At 46.4% G+C, this 16,408-nt stretch overlaps 1 protein-coding gene across 1 annotated transcript in view; it reads right to left on the bottom strand.

Annotated features, from left to right (window-relative positions):
- Positions 1-16,408, bottom strand: part of LOC311245382 (insulin-like growth factor 1 receptor) — a gene marked incomplete at both ends in the record, with an annotated part of 66,259 nt that overhangs the window by 19,078 nt on the left and 30,773 nt on the right. Inside the window, 4 exons of the mRNA XM_084335224.1 lie at positions 2,676-2,818; positions 3,436-3,710; positions 13,635-13,839; positions 15,861-16,028. Coding sequence (XP_084191350.1) covers positions 2,676-2,818; positions 3,436-3,710; positions 13,635-13,839; positions 15,861-16,028 — 791 coding nt within the window. The remainder of the gene's footprint in view (positions 1-2,675; positions 2,819-3,435; positions 3,711-13,634; positions 13,840-15,860; positions 16,029-16,408) is intronic.

Genomic DNA, 16,408 nt, shown 5'->3' with positions numbered 1-16,408 from the left:
ATCAAATTTTTTTGCTCCCGATCCGATCCCGATCATGTAATTTTGAGTATCTACCGATACCGATCTTTCCCGATCCGATCAAAAAAAAAGAAAAAAAAAGAAAATATATATATATTTATCCCAATTTCTCACATTACATTCACCCTGAATGTTGACGTTATCCAGGTGAAAAGTTAACTTCATTCAAGCGAGGCATTGCAATCCTTGACATAAATCATTTGATGTATAATTAAATCAAAGGAAATGTGTTTGGGTCTGAGAGTGTGGCTGGTCTGCCGTTCTGATGCTGGATACTATTGGTTTGTTTTGGCAAAATTCTTCTGCTCTGTGTGACAATAAATAAATTAATGATGATATGCAATTTAAAACCAAAACTAAAGCCTCAGTATGAGTTTAAGACGTGAACATGGTCATGTTTGTTGAATTAAATTTTTTATTTTTTTTTGCGACCGATTTCAGATGTGCGCGGGAGCGTTTTGCCATGTGCGCGCTCGCGCGCGCACGGGCGCACCTTAGGGGGAACATTGTCTGTGATGCCTCGAGCTTCGCTCTCGTGGCTGCGGGCGCATCACAGCCGTGGCAATATTCCTGATATTCCACTGGTTCTTGTGTATTATTGCTTAAATATTATTAATGCCCACTTGCCAATACTTTTTTCAAACCAACTGACATCAGGTTGCGAATAGAAGACACAATTTACTTTTTACTTAAGTTTTACTTAAGTAACTGACGGATAGATAGAATGATCACATGAGCAGACACACAAAAGCACCTTAAGTGACTTACACACCACACAAGCACACTTATTACACACACACTGCTGCTAACATATACAGTACAGTAGTGTATTATGTTTAGTTTATAGTTTTAGTTTATAGTTATTTATAGCTTATTCAGTTTATAGTTATAGTTAATATTTATAGTTATAGTTTAAAGTTATAGTTTGTATAGATGGAATATACGCCAGCAGTGTAAGAGTAAGTAGGGGATATGTACAGATATAGATATAGTATCTACAAATTATATGCAGGTATGTACAGACAGATGTATACTAAGAATATATTAGTGCTGTCAGGCGATTAAAAAAAATTTATCTAATTAATTACAGGATTTGTAATTAATTAATCTAATTAATCGCATAACCATTTTAGGCCTGCTATTCTATAATCATATTTCAAATTGTATGTGTCCGGATGGCAGAATTCAGTACTGTAGTGTATCTACAAAACCTTCTGTTTAATCATCTTCCATTTATTCATTAGCTTAGATTTTTCAGGTCTGGTCAATGTTAGCATGGTGTTATTCACAGTCAAAGATAAAAAAAAATGTATCGATATTCTCATTTGCTTCATTACAATTTACTCAAGCCTAGTAACAGACACAGTATTTCTGACACTGGGAATACATTCCCTGAGATCCATAGATGTGCCTGTGTAGTCTACGTTCTTATGGAATGAATGATATTAAAAAAATAAAATAAAAAATGTAATACATTTTGAGTAAATTTTCATAACGCGATAATTTGCTGTGTAATTAATTAATCTAATTAACGTGATAAACTGACAGCCCTACAATATATATATACATACATACAGCATTATTGCTATTACTATCATGCTTTGTATGGGTTATATGCAGGTGTATAAGTAGGTATATAGAAGGATTATATGCAGGTAGGTTCAGACAGATATGGATATATATATATATGTGCGGTAAATATAAATCCCACCTCCCTTGAGAAATTTAAATAACACTGCCCTCCAGACACTCAGAATAGCATGTGTCAGTATTAAATATCCCTTAACAACACCTTTTAACTACCCCCGACCTCAAGTAATGACATCGCCTTAAACACAACTCTACATATTTTTGTGTTTTTGTGTGCTGATGTTGGAGGAAGTGAAGGCCCTAATCTAATCGAATCGTGAAAAACGTGAAAATGCTTGTTTTTCCCGGCTCCTCAACCGTAGTAGATTTGTAAACATAATACACAACTAGGGATGCTCGATATTGGCTTTTTTACCGATACCGATATTCCGATATTGTCCAACTCTTAATTTCCGATACCGATACCGATATCAACCGATACCGATATATGCAGGGTTTCCCCCCAAAAAAACTGAATAATTTCAGGTAACTAATAATTTCACTGGATGCATTCAAAAGGCTTTCTAAATGTAAGCATTATCTGTGCAAAATATGATCATTAAAAAAGTTAAAATTAACATTACATATCTCTTGTTGAATTAAACCAACATGCATACTTTTGACAATAAATAAAATAAGAATTGGTTCTTACTTGCTTGCCTGGGTAAATAATGGTTAAATAAATGTAAAAAAAAAATAAAAAAAAATTGTTATTGTTTTTTTTTTTTTTTACCGATACCAATATTTTCCGATATCACATTTTACTACCGATATCGGCCGATAATATCGGTCGGCCCATAATATCGGACATCCCTATACACAACGTATTCTATCTATACAAACTATAACTATAAACTATAAGTATAAATATAAACTATAACTATAAACTGAATAAACTATAAATAACTATAAACTAAACTAAACTAAATCTAATCTCATTTTGCAAGCGGTCTACTGCGGGGCAATAGGACAGTGAGTGGATATTCTCTCTTCCGACAACAAATGTGAAGGAGAAGCATCAGACGCACCTCGTTCCCCAGACGGAACTTGATCTCGTACATGAGGATGAGGCCGTTGGGCCGGTGAGGCTCTGGCCAGCGCAGGACCACACACCCCTCCACCTTCTCATCCCGCTCATAGATCACCTTCCCTGGGATGTCGTCCGCTTTGTCTGTGACACACACACACACACACACATTATATAATACACAGATAAGATCAAATCTTCCTTTATTGATCCCCTTGGGGAAATTTGGGCGTCATAGCAGCATGGGGGAGGGGGGGTGGGAGGTACAGGTATGGGCAGGGTAATAGTAGAAAGACATAAATATAGACAATATAATTAGATCTAAAAAAATATATTAAAAAAGTGTAGAAGAATAAACAGAAGTGTGGTAGTGAAAGGGTTAACCCTTTGTAGTGTGGTAGTGAGAGGGTTAACCCTGTGTAGTGTGGTAGTGAAAGGGTTAACCCTATGTAGTGTGGTAGTGCAAGTGTTAGCCCTTTGTAGTGTGGTAGTGAAAGGGTTAACCATTTGTAGTGTGGTAGTGAAAGGGTTAACCTTCTGTAGTGTGGTAGTGAAATGTTAACCCTTTGTAGTGTGGTAGTGAAAGGGTTAACCATTTGTAGTGTGGTAGTGAAAGGGTTAACCTTCTGTAGTGTGGTAGTGAAATGTTAACCCTTTGTAGTGTGGTAGCGAAAGGGTTAATATTGTTTCCCCCCCAATATAACGGTTTCATAAAATAAAAAAAGAAGCACACTGATGTCCGCGGCCAGCGCCACACCTACCGGCCGGTTTGGTCCTGGAGAAGACGAAGGCGGAGGCGCTGCACCGGCGCACCTCCTGGTTGCAGGCGTGGATGTCGATGCGGTAGACGGTGAACGGCTGCAGGCTGTTGATCTCCATGTACTCCGTGCGGCTGCGGTCCTCTGAGAACGGGTACTCCCTGAGAGGGGGCACCCCGTCCGTGTTGTTCCCCTCCGGCCCGGGGGTGGTGGTGGCGTTCGCCCCCAGAGTGCCGTTAGCCACGCCGAATAGGTCTCTACGCCGACGGTCCGGCGGTCTGAAAGATAGATGGTAAAAATGTTTACATTTTATCCAAAGCGCTTTACAATTGAAATTTTTTTGTTCCTCACATTTCACCCATTCACACACCGACGGCGGAGGCGACCAAGCAAGGTGCCAACCTGCTCAACGGGAGCAATTAGGGGTTAAGTGTCTTGCTCAAAGACGTGAGATGATTGTTTTCCCGGTTCCTCAACCGTAGTAGATTTGTAAACATAATACACAAAGTATATTCTATCTATACAAACTATACAATACAAGGTATATGTTAGCAACAGTGTGTGTGTGTGCTATACGTGTGCTTGTGTGGTGTGTAAGTCACTTAAGGTGCTTTTTGTGCTCATGTGATCCTTCAGAGTCTATCCGTCAGTAGTGTGTTTGCCTGGTGGACGCAGAGACTGAGGACCTGTGGACCTGCCACTGCAGATTCAGTTTGAAAATCGGCAAAGAGCCCCTTTAAGTAGGCCGAGGGCCGTTGAGGACAGGAAGGAGAACACATGGTACGGCAGGACAGGGTAACGAGAGCAGACGTACGCTGTGGTCGAAGCCCCAGAAGAAGGTCTGACGAGGACAGTTTAACATTACCGCAAGTGTCCATACTGTAGGCCACAACAGCAACTTACACATATAGCAACAACAGTCTCACTGGACAGGGTGGAGCTTAGAGAAGCAAAGTACCGTGACAGAAACATATAGTATCCCTCCGTGTGTGTGTGTGTGTGTGTGTGTGTGTGTGTGTGTGTGTGTGTGTGTGTGTGTGTGTGTGTGTGTGTGTGTGTGTGTGTGTGTGTGTGTGTGTGTACAGCCCCTAGTGAGAGAGAGAGTGAGAGAGAGAGAGAGAGAGAGAGAGAGAGAGAGAGAGAGAGATAGAGAGAGAGAGAGAGAGAAAGAGAGAGAGAGGGAGGGAGAGAGATAGATAGAGAGAGGGGGTGAGAGAGATAGAGAGAGGGAGAGAGATAGAGAGATAGAGAGGGGGAGAGAGATAGAGAGAGAGAGAGAGAGAGAGAGAGAGAGAGAGAGAGAGAGAGAGAGGGGGAGAGAGAGATAGAGAGAGAGAGAGAGAGAGAGAGAGAGAGAGAGAGAGAGAGAGAGAGAGGGGGGAGAGAGAGATAGAGAGATAGAGAGAAACTACTACTCATCCACATTAAGATAAATGCTCTCCTAATCTCTTAATCCATAATAAAAAACAACTCCTACGCGTAAAACAGAAGCCACAGTAATGATGGATGTGTGCACGATTCTACTTAACAATGAAATGTCACAATTCAACCCCCGGAGGAGAAACACGAAGCACAAATGACTGGTTAACGTTTTTAGTTTTTTCTTCTTTTTGTTTGTGACGTATCAGAGACGCAGTGCGGTGGTGTGGGGCAGGGCGGTGGTGTGGGGCAGTGCGGTGGTGTGGGGCAGTGTGGTGGTGTGGGGCAGTGCGGTGGTGTGGGGCAGTGTGGTGGTGTGGGGCAGTGTGGTGGTGTGGGGCAGTGCGGTGGTGTGGGACAGTGCTGTGGTGTGGGGCAGTGCGGTGGTGTGGGGCAGTGCGGTGATGTGGGGCAGTGCGGTGGTGTGGGACAGTGTGGTGGTGTGGGGCAGTGTGGTGGTGTGGGGCAGTGTGGTGGTGTGGGACAGTGTGGTGGTGTGGGACAGTGTGGTGGTGTGGGGCAGTGTGGTGGTGTGGGACAGTGCGGTGGTGTGGGACAGTGCGGTGGTGCGGGGCAGTGCGGTGGTGTGGGGCAGTGCGGTGGTGTGGGACAGTGCGGTGGTGTGGGACAGTGTGGTGGTGTGGGACAGGGCGGTGGTGTGGGACAGTGTGGTGGTGTGGGGCAGTGTGGTGGTGTGGGGCAGTGCGGTGGTGTGGGGCAGTGCGGTGGTGTGGGACAGGGCGGTGGTGTGGGGCAGTGTGGTGGTGTGGGACAGTGTGGTGGTGTGGGGCAGTGTGGTGGTGTGGGGCAGTGCGGTGGTGTGGGACAGTGCGGTGGTGTGGGACAGTGTGGTGGTGTGGGACAGTGCGGTGGTGTGGGGCAGTGTGGTGGTGTGGGACAGTGCGGTGGTGTGGGGCAGTGTGGTGGTGTGGGGCAGTGCGGTGGTGTGGGGCAGTGCGGTGGTGTGGGACAGTGTGGTGGTGTGGGACAGTGCGGTGGTGTGGGGCAGTGCGGTGGTGTGGGGCAGTGCGGTGGTGTGGGGCAGTGCGGTGGTGTGGGACAGTGTGGTGGTGTGGGACAGTGTGGTGGTGTGGGGCAGTGCGGTGGTGTGGGACAGTGTGGTGGTGTGGGGCAGTGTGGTGGTGTGGGACAGTGCGGTGGTGTGGGGCAGTGCGGTGGTGTGGGGCAGTGCGGTGGTGTGGGGCAGTGCGGTGGTGTGGGACAGTGTGGTGGTGTGGGGCAGTGTGGTGGTGTGGGACAGTGCGGTGGTGTGGGGCAGTGCGGTGGTGTGGGACAGTGCGGTGGTGTGGGGCAGTGCGGTGGTGTGGGACAGTGCGGTGGTGTGGGACAGTGCGGTGGTGTGGGACAGTGCGGTGGTGTGGGGCAGTGCGGTGGTGTGGGACAGTGCGGTGGTGTGGGGCAGTGTGGTGGTGTGGGACAGTGCGGTGGTGTGGGGCAGTGCGGTGGTGTGGGACAGTGCGGTGGTGTGGGACAGTGCGGTGGTGTGGGACAGTGCGGTGGTGTGGGGCAGTGTGGTGGTGTGGGGCAGTGCGGTGGTGTGGGACAGTGCGGTGGTGTGGGACAGTGCGGTGGTGTGGGGCAGTGCGGTGGTGTGGGGCAGTGCGGTGGTGTGGGACAGTGCGGTGGTGTGGGACAGTGCGGTGGTGTGGGACAGCTCTGGCTGCAAGGTGGGCTCTGGCTGCAATTGAGAACAAGCAGGCGGTAGCTGGCGGTGGCAGTAGTTCATCAGACCTCATCAGCTACAGTACAGGAGTTAATCAGACCTCAGCTACAGTACCAGAGTTAATCAGACCTCAGCTACAGTACAGTAGTTCATCAGACCTCAGCTACAGTACAGTAGTTCATCAGACCTCAGCTACAGTACCAGAGTTAATCAGACCTCAGCTACAGTACAGTAGTTCATCAGACCTCATCAGCTACAGTACCAGAGTTAATCAGACCTCAGCTACAGTACCAGAGTTAATCAGACCTCAGCTACAGTACCAGAGTTCATCAGACCTCAGCTACAGTACAGGAGTTAATCAGACCTCAGCTACAGTACCAGAGTTCATCAGACCTCAGCTACAGTACCAGAGTTAATCAGACCTCAGCTACAGTACAGGAGTTAATCAGACCTCAGCTACAGTACAGGAGTTAATCAGACCTCAGCTACAGTACCAGAGTTAATCAGACCTCAGCTACAGTACCAGAGTTAATCAGACCTCAGCTACAGTACAGGAGTTAATCAGACCTCAGCTACAGTACAGGAGTTCATCAGACCTCAGCTACAGTACAGGAGTTAATCAGACCTCAGCTACAGTACAGGAGTTAATCAGACCTCAGCTACAGTACAGGAGTTAATCAGACCTCAGCTACAGTACCAGAGTTAATCAGACCTCAGCTACAGTACAGGAGTTCATCAGACCTCAGCTACTACAGGAGTTCATCAGACCTCAGCTACAGTACCAGAGTTAATCAGACCTCAGCTACAGTTGGATGGCAGCACAACACACCAGGGGCTATTTACCACAGAGGCACATACATCTTATAGGGCCAGAGCCGACTCTACTTCCTCAGAAGGCTGAGATCCTTCAATGTCTGTACAAGGATATTGAGGATGTTTTATGAGTCGGTGGTGGCGGGCGCCTTCTTGTACGCTGTGACCTGCTGGGGCAGTGGACTGAGAGCAGGGGACACAAACAGGCTGGATAAGCTGGTCAGGAAGGCCAGCAGCGTGGTTGGGGTGGAGCTGGACTCCCTAGCGAGGGTGGCGGAGAGGAGGAGCCTTGCTAAGCTCCAGGCCATCAGGGAAAACCCCTCCCACCCACTATACACAGACTTGTCGGACAGGAGGAGCATGTTCAGTGCCAGGCTCACACTACCTAAATGCAGCACTGAACGGCACAGGAAGTCCTTCATTCCAACAGCCATCAGACTATACAATGCATCACTGTGCCTCACTGCATCACTGAGCACAGAGTGGCAGTTACCATCTTCCTGGACTTAGTTTGAAACAGCACTGTGCAATATTACACCTACAGTACTGTAGACCTCAGTATATTTTTACTGTATTTATTTACTGTATATTTTATTCCATTTTTATTCTATTTTACTCTACTCTTATCTTAGGCAACTTGATTTGATTTGTTTTATTATTCTTATTCGTGACCTGTTCTGTCTAAATGTTTAAATGTTTAAATGTTGAGCGATTTGCAGTGTCAAATTTCCCATGGGATAATAAAAGTATTTCTATTCTATTCTATTCTATTCTATTCTATTCTATTCTATTCTATTCTATTCTATTCTATTCTATTCTATCTTACCCAGAGTAACCTTTAGTGGCTGCGTAACGATTGGCTCGCTCTGGGTCTCTGAAAGGAGTCAACAATCAGCCCCACACGGGCAGTCAACTGGGACTGAGGGAGAGAAAGAGGGGTGGTGGCTCTGACTGAGTCTGTAAATCAAAGGCGTATTGATCCAAAGGAGTGGCAAGGCAATGCTGACAAACATTAGAGGTGATATGATAGGCACAATGGAACTACTTTGTACAGTATGTCTAGTAGATGGTTGACTGAATGTGAGGAGAGTGATCCACATGGAATGCTTATTGGTCACTTGACTTATTTGACATATTTGCTTAAGTCCGTACTGTAAGAGCCGGTGCGTAAGGCAAATTATTGAAACAGAGTATTGGGCATGTCTAAATTGCTAAAGTCTCAAATTCTAATGAAGACATTATTGGACAAAGCCAATGTCAAGAGTATTTTGCAACTGACCAGACTAGACACGCAAGGGTTAATTCACTGTGGAAAAATCCAGACACACACACACACACACACACACACACACACACACACACACACACACACACACACACACACACACACACACACACACACACACACACACACACACACACACACACACACACACACACACACACACACACACACACACACACACACACACACACACACACACACACACACACACACACACACACACACACACACACACACACACACACACACACATCTGTGGGAAAGACCAGTAGCAGTCGCACACTCCTGTCAACATTCCATTCCAACAGTTTTAACTGGTCCAGCAGAAGCCAAGGTCCAGCAATACCATTAACAATACGCCTAAAACGATCCACGACTATTAATACACTCAAAACGATCCACTACTGTTAATACACCCAGAACTATCCACTACTATTAACAATACACCCAACAGCTATGAAGACTGGCTTTAGAGAACAGCTAGTACAGGCACAAGCACATTGATTTGATTTGATTTGTGTTATTATTCTAATTTGTGACCTGTCCTGTCTAAATGTTTAAATGTTGAGCGATTTGTAGTGTCTAATTTCCCACGGGATAATAAAAGTATTTCTATTCTATTCTATTCTATTCTATTCTATTCTATTCTATTCTATTCTATTCTATTCTATAAGCAAGCATGGGTGTCAATGGCATTCCAGACTGAATCCAGGGCTCCATAGTAAAGTGAGAGTAAGAGGAGCAGGGTAGGAGTATAGGTGACATGAGCCAGCCGGGTCAGAGGGACACCTGCAGTATAGTATGGGCTCTGGTTTCTTTATGTGCTTTAGGATCCATAGGTCATCCAGGTCAGTAGTAGAGGGTCCATAGGTCATCCAGGTCAGTAGTAGAGGGTCCATAGGTCAGCCAGGCAGCAGTAGAGGGTCCATAGGTCAGCCAGGCAGCAGTAGAGGGTCCATAGGTCAGCCAGGCAGCAGTAGAGGGTCCATAGGTCAGCCAGGTCAGCAGTAGAGGGTCCATAGGTCAGCCAGGCAGCAGTAGAGGGTCCATAGGTCAGCCAGGTCAGCAGTAGAGGGTCCATAGGTCAGCCAGGTCAGTAGTACTAGTAGAGGGTCCATAGGTCAGCCAGGTCAGCAGTAGAGGGGGCATATAATGGCCAGGGCAGTAGTAGAGGGGGCATATAATGGCCAGGGCAGCAGTAGAGGGGGTATAGAATGGCCAGGGCAGCAGTACAAGGGGCATAGAATGGCCAGGGCAGCAGTACAAGGGGCATAGAATGGCCAGGGCAGCGGTAGAGGTGATATAGAATGGCCAGGGCAGCAGTACAAGGAGCATAGAATGGCCAGGGCAGTGGTATAGGGGGCATAGATTGGCCAGGGCAGCGGAAGAGGGGGGCTAGTTACAATGATCCTCAGCTGAAGTACAGTTGACTGAAGCGTGACCTTCTACCCAGCCGGTGACTGCAGTCCTGCGCTCCCCATCCTAAAAAAAGATCCCTGTTTTCTCACCTTTACACCGTGGGATCCAGGGAGAAGGGCCATGACTGCACCCTCTGTCTGTGGCCAGAATAGCTTAAGTTAACACTAGGCCCTGACCAGAGCCACGCAGGCTGCAGCCTCCGTACCAGAGCGAAGGGTGTCTAGAGACAGGGGGGTCCAAGGACAGATTACTTCATGGTCATACTGTGCAGAGCTAAAGATCAAGTGAAATGTCAAACGCTTTCTGAGGGAGAGGGAACTGGGTAATGTGCACAGGTTCACAGAGGGCCTGTTTCCATCGATGATGTCATCTTCAATGTATTCATTGCGAGTTCCAATAGCAGGTGATTACAGTTGTAATGGTCCAATCAGCTGATATAGTTATGGAATGTGCCAGAGGGTCCTCGCAGACATTATGGCCACCGTCCATGTGTGTAACTCTCTCTCACCTCCCAGTCTGTCAGCCTGTCTGTCTGTCTGTCTGTCTGTCTGTCTGTCTGTCCTGTCTGTCTGTCTGTCTGTCTGTCTGTCTGTCTGTCTGTCTGTTCTGTCTGTCTGTCTGTCTGTCTGTCTGTCTGTATTTCTGTCTTTGTCTGTCTGTCTGCATGTCTGTCCTGTCTGTCTATCTGTCTGCCTGCTGCCTGTCTGCCTGCCTGTCTGTCTGTCTGTCTGTCTGTCTGTCTGTCTATCTGTCCCTGCCTGCCTGTCTGCCTGCCTGCCTGTCTGTCTGTCTGTCTGTCTGTCTGTCTGTCTGTCCTGTCTGTCTGTCCTGTCTGTCTGTCTGTCTGTCTGTCTGTCTGTCTGTCTGTCTGTCTGTCTGTCTGTCTGTCTGTCTGTACAGTATGACTATCTGTCTGTATGTGCAGTATGTCTGTCTGTCTGTACGGTCTGTCTGTCCATACAGTATGTATTGCTGTATGTCTGTCTGTATGTATGTACAGTATGACTATATGTCTGTCTGTATGTACAGTATGTCTGCCTGTCTGTGCGGTCTGTCTGTCCGTACAGTATGTATTACTCTCTGTCGTCTGTCTGTCCTGTCTGTCTGTCTGTCTGTCTGTCTGTCTGTCTGTCTGTCTGTCTGTCTGTCCTGTCTGTCTGTCTGTCTGTCTGTCTGTCTGTCTGTCTGTCTGTCTGTCTGTCTGTCTGTCCTGTCTGTCTGTCTGTCTGTCCTGTCTGTCTGTCTGTCTGTCTGTCTGTCTGTCTGCCTGCCTGCCTCTGTCTGGGAGGTGATCGAGCAGCAGAGTAAAGGACATAATGGAAAACAATTCCTCTCCTCTTTTTGTTTCTGTTTTCAGCCTCCCTCCTCCGCTTCCCTTCTTCTCTAAACAATTAATTACAAGTACAATTAAGTACATTCAATAGCAAATAATTCTCTACTTTTTACCTAAGTAGAATTTTTAATGGAGGAGTTTTTACTTTTACCTACTTCTACTTAAGTAAAGGAACTGTGTACTTCTTCCACCACTGTGTAGAATGCATACATTTACTTACATTCAATAGCAATACTTCTCTACTTTTACTTAAGTAGAATTTGAATGGAGGAGTTTTACTTTTACAGAGCACTCGTTTATTTATATAGTATTATAGTATTTCTACTTTTACTTAAGTAAAGGAACTGTGTACTTGGTTACAGTGGAGAGCCTGTGCAAACACAAGCTGAGCCCCGCGCTGCGAGCCAGAGACCTGCCACTCGTCCCGTATCCTAGACAGCTATACTATAACAAATCACACAGGGCTTGTGGGGGGGGGGGTGGGGGGTACAATGAGAACAATTACAATAGAGCGCTTTGTTTTATTGTTCTCTCTCTGAAGACATATTGATCCAATTCCACGAGCGTGTTACAGAGGAGAGGAGAAGGGCACCGTCGCGGCGCTCCGGGTGAGTGGACTGCGGAGGCTCCGGGTTGGGCCTGGCGGTATGGATCTATCAGGTGCCTGCCGGGGCTGCTCAGCAGAGGCCGGCAGAGTGTGTCAACACGGAGATGAATGGGGGGGTAAGGTTACACCTCTGGTACACAAACAGAGAGGTCTTGAGTGCACACACGGACACACACACACACACACACGGACACACACACACACACACACACGGACACACACACACACACACTCATAAACACACACGGACACAGACAGACACACACAGATATACATACACACATACACACACAGGTTCTTCAGCCATATGGAGCAGTGAAAAAAGTGTCCTGAGTTTACCCAGAAAAGGCTCACTTTCAAGATTCTCTCTCTCTCTCTCTCTCTCTCTCTCTCTCCTCTCTCTCTCTCTCTCTCTCTCTCTCCTCTCTCTCTCTCTCTCTCTCTCTCTCTCTCTCTCTCTCTCTCTCTCTCTCTCTCTCTCTCTCTCTCTCTCTCTCTCTCCCTCTCCCTCTCCCTCTCCCCCCCCCCTCCCTCTCCCTCTCCCTCTCTCTCTCTCTCTCTCTCTCTCTCTCTCTCTCTCTCTCTCTCTCTCTCTCTCTCCTCTCTCTCTCTCTCTCTCTCTCTCCCTCTCCTCCCTCTCCCTCCCTCTCCTCTCTCTCTCTCTCTCTCTCTCTCTCTCTCTCTCTCTCTCCTCTCTCCTCTCTCTCTCTCTCTCTCTGTACAGTATGAGAAGGAGAGAGTGTGTGGGAGGAGGGGGCAGGACCGGGAGTCTCTCTGAAACAGTAAAACATCCATAGCCACGAGCAAGGTAGAATGATAACACGACGCAGATGTCGGTCCCGTTGTGGGGAACAAGAGGCCAAGCAGCTGGAAGCGTGCAGCCAAACGAGGCCCCTCAGACTCCTTCATCACATCTCTCCCCCGTGTTTGTTTGTTAGGTCTAAACTGCTGCCTGCTCAGGGTCCCCCAACATTGCGGTGCTGCTACTGTCGCCACGGCAACGCAGAGCTGGCGTTTGGATCCTGACGTCTCCTCATCAGCGGTCCTGACGAAGGGCCAAGCCCGGCGGACCACCTCTACCCCTAACCCCCTCTCTCCCTGCTGTTTAGACCCTGTCAGCCTCACAAGATGACTCAATACGCCCCAAACTACCACCTCACTCCATATTAAAAAAACAAGCTCAGCCCATTGATGATGAACTCCTTTCAGCCCGACCCCCGAAAAGGCGGTTTGGAACGAGGGCGGGTTGGAACATTTACATTTAGTCATTTAGCTGACACTTTTATCCAAAGCGACTTACGAGTTCTGTACGACTCTTTCAGCTGAGTAACGATGTTCATCAAACAGTGTTGAAACTTGGGTGCTGCAGTGTTGAGTGCATAGTAGTAGAGACATATTAGTATAGTAGGTAGTAATATAGTAAGACAGTAAGAAGGTTATTTATTCTTTATTTTTTATTTCAGATATAGATTGAAGAAGTGTGTTTTTAGTCGACGGCGAAAGATTGGGCGGGCTTCAGCTGTCCTGACTGTGGTGGGGAGTTCGTTCCACCATTGTGGAGCAAGTACCGAGAATAGCCGGTTGCGAACCGCAGGGGAAGTCACTCGGAGGTCGATATTACGGCGGTTTGGGTTTACGGTACCTTGGAAGGAAGATGGCGTTGTGGAGGAAGTTCTCGAACATCTTCAGGAAGACCCGGTCGTCCTTCTCCCGGTCCTTCTCCTCGGGGGTCTTGGGACAGACGCAGCACGGGCCCTTGTCTCCGGCCAGGTCCGACTTGGTGGGCTTGGTGCCGTCCTCCATGTCCGAGAGCCCCGTGGCAGAGATACGGATAGGAACCTTCAGTTCTGTTCCAGAACACAGAGAGTCTTTAGTAAACAACTATATTTACATCCGGGTTTCCCTGACGGGACATGTATGTATGATACATGTAGGATGGGTATCGTTAGGATTTTATCAATACTACTACTCTTATCGATACTGGTTAACGGTTCGGGATTTTATCGATACTCTTATCGGTTCTTTTAGATTATTATTATTTAAAAAAAAATATTATACATTTATTATTTTAACGGCTTAAGGCCATATCTGTACTTGATGTTTGTTTGTTGTGTTGCATATTTGAAATAAACTTCAATCAAATCAAATCAAACCCCCCCCTCTTAAAACAAAACCTGTGTTTAACCTAGCCATTTATAAAACATCATGCTAAAACTGTGAAACAAATGTCCTACTCCCCTAAAGAAAGAAATACATAGCAAACATGACTCAGTTACGGAAGCCCTAAGAGGCCGTACATTCATACATTTTATTTACTCCGTTTTCCCATGATAACGAGTTAATTTAATTAGTTTTCTCGTGATAACGGGATCATTTCACCGTTTCTTGTGATAACGACTTATTATTTAGTTATCTCGACATTACGAAGTCCGTTTTCTCGTAATAACGGGATAATTTATTTCAGGCCAGGGGGTACATGACATACAGGTACACAGTGCTGTTACATTTGTGACATACAAGATATGCAAATATACAGTACTGTTAAACAGAGACCTAACAGAAAATATACATACGATGGGGAGGAGACTGTACATTAGGGGGGGGTGGGTGGAGGGGTTTGGACATACAGGGGCCAGTTTCGAGTTGCAGCCTCCCGTAGCCAGGTGCTCTTTGAGAGCTCACTTGCGCCGCCGGTAAAGCTGAAGCCTTTGCTAACCGTCTTCTTAGATGACGCACACTTATGTGTATATATATATTATCTGTAACAGCAAGGCATAAAGCTATTTCAGCCTGTGTCAGGCCTTGATTGAAGAGATATGTGACGCGGTGATCAATATCCTCCTGCTCCTTTAGCCCCTTTCGTGACTGTGATGCACCGCAAAAAAAGGCTACCTGCTCCTCTGACAATTGCGACACTGAATGATGTTTCCTGCAGTGATCTAATATATACGTAACTAGACTATTGTTTCGTTTTCCCGAGATCTCGAGAAAATTATCCCGTTATCACGAGAAAACTAATTAAATTAACTCGTTATCACGGGAAAACGGAGTAAATAAAATGTATGAATGTACGGCCTCTTAGGGCTTCCTTTACTCAGGTATCCAATAGTGCTGCTGCTTTTTATTTTGTTAAAATCTTTTAGTTTAATAAGACTAAAAGACTACAATATGACTACAATGATTTCATGACGGCTTCCTGTCCTCGCGTTTCCGGTTTCCGGTGCTATGCACGGAGATTTGCACGTCACATTTTCAACAACAGATTGCTGCTAATTAAACACTTCATGGAAACGGAGTAACGTTAACGTTATGTCGAGTTCATACGTGTAGTGTAGTATGAACTCGGCATAACGTTAACGTTAGTCCGTTTCCAGTGTTTCTGGTTGCCACCGTTGCATCGCAGATGGATGGTACACTGTTAGCTCCGTAGCTAATCCGCTCCTAGACTACAGATAGCAGTACCGATAACGTCGGAGCTTATCAATACTCCGGTTTTTTCTAATTTAGTAACGGTTCCCATTTAGAACCGGGTTTCGGGGGAATCCCTAGATACATGTATGAACTGCATGTATGATCTCTGACCACTGTGTGTCGACTTGTAACTGTCTTAGCTGATTTCTTTAATTGTTTATTCTTATTTATTGTGCCTATATGTACGAAATTGCTGATAAACTACTGCTAACTACATGTTTTGTAAGCTTGTCGTGGCTGTAAATGAGGGTAACCTCAGTGTCGTCTTACGAGTTGAAATAAAGGTTTGAAATTAAATGTGCTTTTTCTTTTAACAATGCACTGTTTTTGTATCAAATTAAAGGAAATAGTTCATAAACGTGACAAGAAAGACAACAATAAAGAGAGACTGACGGACCTTTGGAGCAGTAGTTGTGATGGTAGAGCTCCCTGTCCTCTGCCTGCTTCTGCCAGCGCACCAGGTAGAAGGTCAGGTTGCCATTGGGCGAGGCTGGTGGTGCCCACTTCACAACCAGCTTGGTGGAGGAGTTGGCATATGACCTGGTATCCTTTGGCATCGACGGTTCTGGAGAAAGGACAAACACGGTGACATTAGGTGATACTGTTACGGTCACTTCCGGTTCTAGTCACATTGATAGGTACATGGTTGGCTGTCAGTCTGGGTAAGGCGGGCTTGTGGTGACGGGAGGATTGAAAAATACAAGAGATTGGCGTGGTGCCACTATATTTTACAGGACCGGTTGACCCATGACAATACCAAATAAGACATCTGTGATATCACAGTGACATTACAGTCAATGCATTCACACATACTTCCATAACGACTGGGTCATCTCGTTGTGCAGTGGTGCATAACAGAGAAGCACTCTGAGCAGACAGACAGGCGACAGACATACATACAGGCAGACAGACAGACAGGCAGGCAGGCAGGCAGGCAGACAGACA

The sequence above is a fragment of the Notolepis coatsorum genome (genome assembly GCF_963971535.1).
Source record: "Notolepis coatsorum genome assembly, chromosome: 18".
NCBI lineage: Eukaryota > Metazoa > Chordata > Actinopteri > Aulopiformes > Paralepididae > Notolepis > Notolepis coatsorum.
Note: the sequence above shows the minus strand (reverse complement) of the source record. Positions and strands in the feature narration are given on the sequence as shown.